This window comes from Zootoca vivipara, chromosome 14, assembly GCF_965207765.1.
Source record: "Zootoca vivipara chromosome 14, rZooViv2.hap1.1, whole genome shotgun sequence".
NCBI classification, from domain to species: domain Eukaryota; kingdom Metazoa; phylum Chordata; class Lepidosauria; order Squamata; family Lacertidae; genus Zootoca; species Zootoca vivipara.
This window is the reverse complement of record NC_142597.1, coordinates 44881250-44893306: the sequence shown is the minus strand read 5'-3', so window position 1 is coordinate 44893306 and position 12057 is coordinate 44881250. Positions and strand designations below refer to the sequence as shown.

Here is a 12057-nt window from a genome sequence, read left to right as displayed (position 1 = left end):
GTGAGCGTGGGAAAATTGCAGGCCAGGCAGATTAAGGTCAGCTTTGAGTGCTACCAGCAAGAGCAAGCCTTGGAGGTTAGGAATGTCACCCACTCTCCTGGCAACCCTAGATCCGCTTGAGTTCTAGATCCTTGGCTGAAGACCCTTTAGTTTCATGTTTGAAAGGTCATGTGGAGATTAATATTATGCTGTGTTTCAAGAACCCTGCTTTTCAGCCTAAGGGCTGCATTCCCTTTATGGAAATCATCTGGGAGGGGGGCACGTGGTGGTGGTGGGTGGTGCCAGAAGCAAACGTTGGTGGAGCTGCAAATGTAAACTTCTACTTTTGAACCATAGGCTGCTTTCTACACATGCTCATACACACCCTCCGTCCTCTGCCCAGACAAGCAAGATGCATTATCAGTGTTCAAGGACAAAGTCCAGCTAGACAAAAACACTCAAGGAGGGTGCTAAACAGGGCTGGTGAGGTGCAGGGCCTGAGGTTTCCCACTTCAGCCTTAACAGAACAGAGCTATTTATTCAGGACTGTCAGTAGAATGGGGGCGCATCCTGTGCACCAAAGATCAGTTATTGTTAAACCATTTTTTCCCCATTATGGAATAACTGAACATGTTTTCAGAACAGCAAAGGAAGAGCCCAGGTACCAGCAGGCTCCGAGGCTTGGTGAGGGCAGGAGGCCAGGGCAGAACAGCCTAGTTGCTGCTTCTTGCTGGCCTTGTGCCCAAAGCCTGGCACATCAAAAGCCCATTCGGCTGTTAAGTACAGCTTCTGAGGCTTAGTGATCACTGCAGGAGGAGGAGGGAGAAAAGCAGAGGTGTGTGACATGGAGGGTCAGCAACCAGCAGGGGGTTTGCACAACAGCATCCTAATTGAGCTGTGAGGACTTGTATTTTTTAAACAAAAAAAAACAAAACAACCACATCCCGCTCTGAACTTGCCCCGGTGCTGAACGCTTCAGGGTGAATGTAGAGTAGGAGGCCTGGCTGCCATGTAAAGATGCCTTTTAGTGGTCATTCTCCTACCTGTGCCTTGAGATACTGCAGAACTAGGAGTCCTTTCTCTGTTTTCCCCACACCAGCCTCCCGCATTCCATTTTTATTCTGTTCCTGAAGCCTTGTGCGTCTTGTTTAACCGTGCAATGGTGAAAGTCTAATTTATACCTGTTCCTCATCCTGCTGATTTAATTACTATTGGGCTATAAATACTCCCTTCACATGAATGAAGCACATGGTGTCCGCTTCAGAAATAAGGCTGGATTGTCTCCAGTGGGCGGGTGTGTGTGTCTGTTTTGAAAAACACAGTTTAAAAACTCTTTCTAGATTGCTCCTCTCTTGCCGAAAGAGAAGGCAGCTTAAGTTGCAGTTACATTTAATCATCATGCCATCCTAAGAGTTGGAGGTCATCTATTACTCACACACCAGCTCAGTTCAGGATCAGCTAAAGCAGTGGTTCCTAAACTTCTTTGGACTCCCCCCCCCCCGTTGGCTCCATAAACTCATCCCCAGTGCCCCCTACCCTATAAAAAGAAATATTCAGAATAGCAGGTTGCACAACCCATTAAGGAAGATAATAAAGGTAAAGGTACCCCTGACTGTTAGTAGGTCCAGTCGCGGACAACTCTGGGGTTGCACGCTAAGAATAATATATTTATGCCCCGCCCATCTGGCTGGGTTTCCCCAGCCAGATATTAAAATACAATAATCTATTAAACATTAAAAGCTTCCCTAAACAGGGCTGCCTTCAGATGTCTTCTAAAAGTCTCGTAGTTGTTTTTCTCTTTGACATCTGATGGGAGGGTGTTCTACAGGGTGGGTGCCATTGCCGAGAAGGCCCTCTGCCTGGTTCCCTGCAACTTGGCTTTTTGCAGCGAGGGAACCGCCAGAAGGCCCTCAGCACTGGACCTCATCTCACTCTATAGGCCGAGGGAGCCAGCGTTTGTCCGCAGACAGCTTCCGGGTCATGTGGCCAGCATTTCTAAGCTTCTGGCGAACCAAAGCAGTGCACGGAAATGCCGTTTACCTTCCCGCCAGAGCGGTACCTGTTTATCTACTTGCACTTTGACGTGCTTTCGAACTGCACACTTGGTCTAGTGATCTCAGCTTTTCAAAACCTGAGAGTCATATAAACCTCTAGCTCCCCCCTGCCACCCCCTTGCCTCTTAGTGCACCCCCAAGCAGTCCCATTACCCCCCAGGGGCCACTGAGCTGAAGTGTCACTTGCATGTGGCTGTCCAACCTGTGCTTAAATTCTTCTGATGAAGGAGAGCTCCCTCTCTGTGTGTCAATTTTTCCCCATGGGCCAATGTGGCTGATCAGAGGACTGAATTCCTCCGAATTCCATCTGTGCCACAACACTCCTGCTTAGGCAAGAGCGCTTGGTGCAGCAGAGTAATGCTTGTCTTTCCATGTGGCAAATCACTGTTTCTGTCCTCCGTCAGCAGCTGCATTAGGGGGCTACTTGTGCAAAGAAAGTTGGAACACAGTGGTTGGGGACCTCAGGCCTGGGGGTGGGGTGGGTGGCAACTGCCAGGCCTCTTTGTTGGGCGTCTCCCTAGGATACACCCCTCACTGGCATTGCTCTGTGCCCTCAGTGGCGTTCGCCTGGATGGAGGATGGAAAGACGTGTGGGCGAAGCAACCTCTGACATTTGCCCGACTGAATTGTAGGCTGCTCTCCCGAGGAGAGGGTTGCATCCGTTGCTCTGTCCTGGTTTGCCTCTGGCCCTGCCCACCACTGGCAAATGGTCTCTCCCCCCCCCCAAATAAGGTTACCCATAAAGGAATGCAGCCCTTGGGCTAAAAAAAGAAGAAGTTCCCTACCCTGTGGTTCAGTAGTGGGGGTCAGTAGGAAAGGCAGTTTGAAATATGGGTTGAAACAGGGATAAATAAGTTTTAACTTAAGTTTATAAGGGTCAGCTGATAGGGGCAACATAAAGCCTTAAGTGAATCTTGTTCCTGAATGGAGAAGGGCAGCTGGTGGCTGATTAGGAATGTGGCTGTTCCTCCGCCTTGTTACTTCTGATCTTCTTAGTCCTCTGCTTATGTATTTGTCCTGGTCAGATCATACCTGCCCTCTGTCTCCGATTCCCCAAAAGCATTTTCTCTCATCTGTAAAGCTTGACTTTTTCCTTTTCTCTCTCCCTTTTGTAGAAATGGCAGGATATCATTAAAGAAGTCAAGTTCCTACAAAGAATTAAACATCCAAACAGTATAGAATACAAAGGCTGCTATTTGCGGGAGCATACAGCATGGGTAAGCGCATCTTTCCTCTCCCTTTGTGGAGTGTGTGTGTGTGTGTGTGTGTGTGTGTGTGTGTTTTGAGCTGTGTAAAAAGCAAATGTGTGTCTGCTGGCTTAGGGTATTGAATCAACACACTTCGCCAGCACTTGCCTTTTCCCAGTTGTTACCTCCTGAAAGTTTGTTACTATTGCTATTGAATGAATGTATGAATTGTCATTTACTGTACATATATCTGAAGGTGATTTACAGACACACCATACAAACAGCTGTGAGTTTTAAAAACAGTGCAAAAAGACAACTAAAGGTACATTTTAAAAACAATACAAAATGAGCATCCACGGAAGGGACTGACTTATTCAGCTGGGACAGCTTGTTGAAACAAAAACATCTTCAATTGTTCAGATAGCGGGTGCCTGTCATTTCTCTACAGGCATGCCATTCTGCAGAACTTGGGGCTGCCGCACTAAAAGCCCTGCTCTGAGTTACTGTAGACCCAACTTCTGATATTTTGGGGACTTAAGGCGGAACTCTCCTGCAGAACGAAGTGACCACCTGGGTATATATGGCATTAAGGCAGTCTCTTATGATCTTTTGAGCTTCTGTAAACTTCTTTGTCCAGCAGGCATTGACTGGATTATTGAGGCAATACTCTTGTCGTCCAATGCCCTTGGTTTGTGAAAATTCTGACCCCGTATATTGAAGATAGCTGTGTACCTTTTATTTTACCCCCTTGCCCAGTTTTATCATCAAACTCATTCCCTGCTTCTACTCTTGCTTGAGACTCAAAGCTCCAGCAAGATTCCTATCATACCAGGCATCTCTCTTGAAAACAAAACGCAGCATCAAAGCTTTGATGAGATTTATGGCATTCATGAGAAGGGTTTGTTCTAACTGAAGCGGCATAAGACATTTGCTCTGTTGTATAGATTGCTCATGTAATATTTCTTTAGCTTTTGGCCAGTTCTTGGCCACTCTTTATTGAGAATTGCAATATGGAAGGCCTTTGTGGTATTTTTATGGGCTTCCCAAAGCTTGTGGCCCTCCAGATGTCTCTGGACTCCCTGCTCCCAAAGTCAGAATGGACAGTGGTCAGGGTTGATGGGATTCCAGCAATCTCTGGAAGGCTGCAGATATTTCCCCACCTGTGCTCTACACAATGCCCCATAAAACCATCATTCTAGCTTCACTTTCAGGCTCTGGGATGCTAACATGCCAGGGCGGGTGTGTCTAGAAACCTCCAGTCCAAAGTGCCCCTTTAGCCCTTGTTCAAATTTAAGCAAATGTGGAAGCAGCTTTTAAGTCATCCTCCAACATGGCTCTCACACAGTTGCAGTCCAGTTGCTTACTTATTTGGAAGTAACACACACACACACACACACACCCCGGAAAATTAGTGGGTCTTAATTCTACATAAACATCTGCTGGAGCTGGCTGCCAGTGAGTGAGCCTTCTGGATGATTGACTAAATCCCATGTGACACAAGTACGAGACCAAACTTTCAGCTGGTTTCTTGCCCTCTTAAGCCAATAAATAGCCTTTGAAGTTTTCTCTCTCCCATTTGGACTGAATTTCTAGTTATAATGCCCTGCCTGCGTGATAGGAGATTTATTGATTCCTCTGAAATTTTAAATCCTACAAGAAATGCAGAAATGTGTTCTCTCAGCTTTGACGGAAAGGGGACAACTTGTGCAAAACCCAAATTATAAGCCTCTTCTTTTGAGAACAGAAGTCAGTTGCTGGCATCCCTGTGTCTGTGATGTCCCTCGGAGAGGAAGTCCCACTATAGAACACTTGGATTCGGGTGGGTAGGCACAGCTCAGACTGCAGGGCAGAAGCTTTGCATGTTGAAAGCCCCAGTTTCAGTCCCCAGAATCTCCACTGAACAAAGGCATTGTGCAGAAAGGCTGGGAAGGACCTTTGGTGTGGCATAAGCCTGCCTTCTAGGGTTAGTGGAGCCCTGGGCTCCTTTGGCACAAAAGGTAAGACCCGAAGAAGAGCCTGGCTGGAGCAGGTCAATGGCCCGTCAGATCCAGCATCCTGTTCTCACAGGGGCCAATCAGATGCAAGCAGGACCCCAAGCATAAGAGCAGGATCCTGAGATATAAATTTAATAAATAAAAAGTATCAGCTTGGGGCTAGGATACCTCCCTTACACACCCAACAATTCACTGTGCTTGGCAGGAGTGGGCATCTCGCAGGTCTCTTCCTATCGGGAGCTCCATTCTGCACAGTCTTGAAACTGGGCCTTCATTGTGGTGGCACCTGCCCTTTGGAATGCTCTTCTGATGAGGATCCCACAGGAACCTTCTCTGCAAAAGACACCTCCCCTTTTGACAAGCTTCTGAAATCTTTATCCCAGTTGGTGTCTGTCTTGGGGATGGAGTGGATTTTATCTATGTGTTTTTGTTCTTTTAAACTGTTCTTATGTTTATAACTGGGTGGGTTTTTTTTAGAATTATTTTTATATATGCAGTTGATTTTCTATGCATGTAACTGTGCATATAAATCCTGGAAATGAGTTCAGGATGCCTCATAGGAGGCAGCTATGAAGCACAAATGAAATAAATAGCAATCAACATGAGGAGAGAGAGGGGCCATGTTCCTGAAGATCAGGATAGACGTGCCTTTCGTGAGATACTTTAAAACTTTGGCAATGTTGTTCCTCAGTCAAATGGACAGGTGGGCAAGGGCTCCTCCCAATCATCGGAGGTTGACAGTCGGGGCCCTGCTGACATATTTCTTTGGGACACCTTGAGGGAAACTTGGTGGTGGAGACAGGCTGCCTCTGTATGGCTACCCTGTACAGAAGCCGTGGGGAAAGACTGGGGAGGGTTGGTCCAAAGAAAGCTAATGGACCGCCTGTTGAGGAATATGGGGGTGGTGGGGTTCTGTCTGAGGAGCAGGTTGGCATGAAACCCTGTTTCAGGGCATTGGGGGTGCCACCCTTGCCATTTGAAGCGCTTACTAACACTCCCCCCCCCTTCTGTCCTATACAGCTTGTTATGGAATACTGTTTAGGATCAGCATCAGATTTATTAGAAGGTATGTTCCTCTCAGTCCCTTTGATTGCCAGGTGACCCCATGCTGTGTGAAAGGGAGGGAAAGGGAGATCCCCTGGAATGCCCCATTAGGTGTATTTTATAGAGCCAATTTTTCAAAACTTGATGGTCTTTTTCTGCTGCTTCCCTCTCACCGGTCCCTTCCCCAATCAGGCAACTTCTCCCTATTTGATTACGTAGAGTCTTTGACCCTGCCTGGTGCTGCTCAGCAAAGGGATGTAACCCACAAAATGATTTTGTAAGGGGGCAAGGCCCACCGCTAACCTAATTGTCTACCTTCTTAAAATGCTGGATGCTTCCTTGTAGTAGCCTGATGAAGCAAGTTGAGCTTTCATTGTGCTGCTGTTATTTGAGAACCCCTGATAGTGGCTGGGGAGAGGCTAACCTTTTACAACCTTTTTGCTCATTTGTTCGTTTGTGGAGGCTTGTGATGTGTTTGACAGATTGGATGCCGATTGTCAAACTGATATTTGGGGAAACACAGGCAATAAAGTAACTTGTATCAGCTCTTGAGTTCATCTCAGGGCACACTGCAGACTGTCTTGTTCCCAAATCCACCTGGCCGTCTCTGTGTTGTCGCCTACCTTAATGGGCCTCGTCAAGTCAGCACCGTGCATATTCAGCCTGTGCCCTTCCTGTTTTGCTAACTGAGTTTCTCTTTCCTCAAGTCCATAAAAAGCCATTGCAAGAGCTGGAAATTGCTGCAATTACCCACGGTGCTCTCCAAGGTTTAGCATACTTGCATTCTCACAACATGATCCATAGGTAAGTTCTTCCACACGACATCACCAGTGGTGCCCGCTTGAACTTAACCTGTGTTTATGGTTTTTCTGGGCAAAAAGCTTGTGGTTTTCTAAATGGGGTGGCTTTCCCTCTTTCTTCGTCAGGTGTACAGAGAACATGCAGTGATAACTTGACTTAATAGGGCAGACACATACACAGTATGGGGGTACATTTGTGTACAGGTCACTGTGTGTTATGTGTTAAAAAACCCCAATGCAGATCTAGAGTCTTCATGAGGTGCTCTAAAGACCCCCAACTACCACTGCCTTTCTCAAACATTTAAGCAAATAAGGTGATTAAAAAACCAACCCAACTTTCTTCAGTACATCAGGCAGATTTGAGGAGCTGCAGTTTTGATGATGATGATGATGATATATTTGTACTTTGCCCATCTGACTGGGTTACCCCAGCCACTCTGGGTGGCTTCCAGCATATATAAAAACAAAGTAAAACATTAAACCTTAAAAAGCTTCGCTATACAGGGCTGCCTTCTGATGTTTCCTAAATGTTATATAATTTCTCATCTCCTTGACACCTGATGGGAGGGTATTCCACAGGGTGGGTGCCAGTACCAAGAAGGCCCTCTGCCTGGTTCCCTGTAGAAGAGAAGAAGAAGAGTTTGGATTTGATATCCCGCTTTATCACTACCCGAAGGAGTCTCAAAGCGGCTAACAATATCCTTTCCCCTCCTCCCCCACAACAAACACTCTGTGAGGTGAGGGGCTGAGAGACTCCAGAGAAGTGCGACTAGCCCAAGGTCACCAAGCAGCTGCATGTGGAGGAGCGGAGACGCAAACCCGGTTCCCCAGATTACGAGTCTACTGCTCTTAACCACTACACCACACTGGCTCTCACTTCACACTGTAGTTTCACTTCTCGCAATGTGGCAACTGCCAGAAGGCTCTTGGAGCTGGATCTGTGTCCAGGCTGATCAGTGTAAACAAGGGGTTGGTTTATCAGAAAATAAACACGAAACACACTTAAGTTGTATCCAGAGTTAGTCATCCTCATTAGAATAGACCATTGAAATGTCTAGGTGTGACTCGCCCAGGGCTTTTAATTTCAGGTCAGTCTGCTTTGAGTATAATTTACTTAGGTATGACCCTCCAAGCTTTACTGGCAGCCTGAACCTGCGGTGACTTTGAAGGGCATGAGCCCATGTCCTGCGCCAGGCGAATGGCAACCTGTCTAGTTCAACACCCTCACAGTGGCCAACCAGATGCTCCAACAGGAAGCCTGCCACCCCATGGTTTTATTTGAGGCTCCACAGCAGGGTGGACACAGGATGGGTTCGTTGGTTCTTTTGTTGGGGGCAGGATTGCAGTTAGTGGAGCACGCTGGCGCTCACGCCCCCTTGCCACTGTGTTGGTTCATCTTCCCTAGATGTTTTGGGGTGATGCTAGCCCTTCCTTCCTTCCTTCCTTCCTTCCTTCCTTCCTTCCTTCCTTCCTTCCTTCCTTCCTTCCTTCCTTCCTTCCCCCCCTACAGCTGTGTTTGTATGTATTCTCTTCATGGCAGGGGTAGCCAACATGGTGCCCTCCAAATGCTTTGCACTACAACTCGCAAGTCCCAGCAGGTGTGGGATGTTGGGTGTTGTAGTCCTACAAGATCCATGAAGGGGGGCGGGGCAGCAGGCTGTTCCTGTGTTGGGGCCAGCAAACAAGTATGGCATGTTGACTTCTATTTGTTCCCCAGAGATATCAAGGCAGGAAACATCCTACTGACGGAACCAGGCCAGGTGAAACTCGCTGACTTTGGATCTGCTTCCATAGCATCTCCTGCCAATTCGTTTGTGGGGACACCATATTGGTAAGGAAGGCTTCAGCATTGGCATTGCTGTGGGAGTTAATGTTTTGCAGTGAATGGTCTTAAAGTGGGTGACCCTTAAAGTGGGCTGGAAAGGAGATCACTTCAGTGCCAGGTCTGTCATTCCAGGGTGTAAATATTGGAGTCTGGGCAAGGAGTCGTTTCCCACTTGCCAGCACACCATCCCCCTTTAGTGCTTCCTGAAATAGCTTATGAAGACTGGATAGGAACATAGGAAGCAGCCTTATACTGAGTAAGACCTAACTCAGCATTGTCCCCTACTGATTGGCAGCAGGTCTCCAGAGTTTCAAGCAGGGAGGTCTCTCTCTTACCTGGAGATGCTGGGAATTGAACTTGGGACTTTCTGCAGGCAGAGCAGATGCTCTTCCACTGAGCTACAGCCCTTCCCCTTAAGGTAGAGGTACCGTAGGTGTGAGCACATGAGAAGAGGGCCTCTGCCCCACCTGCCTGCTTTCTTACTTACAGCCAGTCAGCTCCACCTGCCATTGGCTCCACCTGATGTCAGTCATCCTGCCTTCCACCCTACCAGTCCCAAGGGACACCCAGTTGCCATTGCATCTTTCTCTGGCCCATCCTGGTTTCTCCTTTCCCTTCTCCTGGTGAAGATTAAGTGACTCAAGAAAATGATGTAGAGGGAGAGGATGATAAGAGCACACCCACATGCGAGACATACGTTCTCTCTCTCTCCCTGCTCTGCCATTTCAGGAGCCCTCAGCCCTGCTTGTGTTCCCACCACATACTGGGTTTCCTCAAGCAACTACGTAGCATCCTTGGGACCCCAGGCCTCTAGATATACTTATATCCTGTATTGTTTTCTCTACACCTCAGGCTAGTTAGTGTTGGTTAGTAGTCAGTGTTAAGTCTTCATCCTAAAGAGCAAGACAGAAATGGTCAAGGATTTTGGTGAGTGGATCTGCTAAGCACCTTAATTTTTCTCTCTTCAGGATGGCCCCGGAAGTGATTTTAGCCATGGATGAAGGGCAATATGATGGTAAAGTTGACGTGTGGTCACTTGGGATAACGTGTATTGAATTAGGTAGGCCATGTCCGCCTGTTTGAGCTCTGACTTCTCCCCGTCAAAAGTTGTACATTTCTTACTACTACTACTACTACTAATAATAATAATAATAATATACTGCTTGCTTGCCAAAATGGCTTCTAAGTGGTTTTATAAGTGTAAAACCAATTACAGAAATATATCCCCACAGAACTAAAATACACAACAAAACAATATCATCAAAACATTAAAAAGCACCCATAATTAAACTGTCCAATAAAACAAACCACTAAAGCAGCATAATAATTAAAGCAGTTTAAAAGATTAGATGAGGATGTTCAGGTCAGGAAATCAAAGGGATTGCAGTCTAAACAGGTATGTCTTTGAGAGCCAGCAGAATGCCAGTAGTGATGAGGCCTCCTGTATTTCAGCAGCACTGATGCTAAATTATGTGTTGACCAATCTAAAAAAAGAAGATTTTGGAACTGGGAAAGATAGAAAAAGAAGCAACCAAAGTCGATCAAGGGCTGGAGCATTTTCCCCCTTTGGCGGAAAAAAATGGAGTGTGGGTCTTTTAAAAAGAAAAGATAAGTTGGAGAAGTTCATGAATTGTGGTGGTGGAGGGGAACAGAAAGAAACTTTCCTCATTCATATTTTTAGAATTTGGGGTTAGGGTTCCACACAGCTTCTAGTTAAACTGCAGAACTTTCTGACATAAGAGACAGTGATTTCTTAGGTGGCTTTAATAAAAGGATTTGGTAGAAAGCAGATATGTCAGTGGTAGGGCTGTGCAAAACATCCATCAGTTTGGAGAAACACCCCCCCCCCCTCGACCCCTTTGGCATTTGGGGGGCTCACTTGGCCATTGAAAGTGCAACAGTCATGGCATTTCCACCTCTGCTGCAGTGAGGGGCGGGAGGGGTTGGCAGGTGCAAGTGACCTCGTTCCACCTGGTTCTGTGAAGGATCAGGCACAGGCCGGCTGGGGCGCCACCAGTTGCTTCCCCCCCCTCCATTAAGCAAACACTTTTTTCTTTCTGTGCAGCGGAAAGGAAGCCTCCCTTGTTTAATATGAACGCAATGAGTGCCTTATATCACATAGCGCAGAATGAATCCCCTACACTCCAGTCCAATGAATGGTGAGTGAATGGCCGAAGGAGGAGAGGTAGCAACATGTTTTGGGGTCACTTGTCTGGGTTTCGGAATCAGTGTACCTAAATGGGTTTATAAGTGCGCACTTTGGTGATTTATTTATTTTTTTGAGCAAAAATAAAATTTGTTAGATCCATCACAGCAATGTTTGCATGAGAGCAGCATTTGCCATGTTGAATTGTAATAGTGGGCGGTTGCCTCTCCTGCAGTGGCTTCTGGTCCCTCAGTCCCGGCTGCTGTGTTTCCTCTGATGATCCTGTGCATGTGATGTGTTGACATGGGCGAAAAAGGCTGCTGTGCCCCACTGTGTTTAAGCTGAACTGTTAAGTCTGGAAAGGCCTGGGAGGGGGGCAACCTGATCCTTGACTAAACAATAGTTTAAAACCTCTGTTTTCCCTTACCCCTTATAGGTCTGATTATTTTCGAAACTTTGTAGATTCTTGCCTCCAGAAAATCCCCCAAGACAGGCCTACATCGGAGGAGCTCCTGAAGGTTTGCTTGGCTTTCTTTATTCTTCATCTGTCAGCAACCCCCCTCCCCCCCAATATTAGAATCGCATGTGTCAGTTACGCTTTCAGTCTTGTCTTTCCATGGTTTTCACATACAGTGGTACCTCGGTTTATGAACACAATTGGTTCCGGAAGTCTGTTCATAAACTGAAGCGAACTTTCCCATTGAAAGTAATGGAAAATGGATTAAGCCGTTCCAGATGGGTCCGCGGCGTTCGTAAACCAAAAATTCGTAAACAGAGGTGTTCATAAACCAAGGTTCCACTGTATCATTTTCTCCCAAAGCCTAGCAGAACCTGGCTATTTTGTGACCTGATGGTCAGCACTCTGAGCCTTGTAAGTTAACCTTTCAACATTCCTCCATCCATCCTCTTAGCAAACTTGTCAGGCCTCTCATTCTTGGGGCTTCCCATCTTCATATCTGGATACCAGTACACGACCTCCTTACACCTTTGAGTTGTGTGAATACCTATTACATGTTAGTTAACAAACG

At 46.7% G+C, this 12057-nt stretch overlaps 1 protein-coding gene across 4 annotated transcripts in view; it reads left to right on the top strand.

Moving 5' to 3' along the window:
- Positions 1-12057, top strand: part of TAOK1 (TAO kinase 1) — a 68099-nt gene that overhangs the window by 32075 nt on the left and 23967 nt on the right. For all 4 annotated transcript variants that reach the window (XM_088657916.1, XM_035139109.3, XM_035139111.3 and 1 more), the window contains exons 4-10: positions 3149-3250; positions 6235-6280; positions 6966-7062; positions 8776-8889; positions 9852-9943; positions 10949-11042; positions 11466-11547. In XM_088657916.1, the coding sequence (XP_088514042.1) occupies positions 3149-3250; positions 6235-6280; positions 6966-7062; positions 8776-8889; positions 9852-9943; positions 10949-11042; positions 11466-11547 (627 nt within the window). The remainder of the gene's footprint in view (positions 1-3148; positions 3251-6234; positions 6281-6965; positions 7063-8775; positions 8890-9851; positions 9944-10948; positions 11043-11465; positions 11548-12057) is intronic.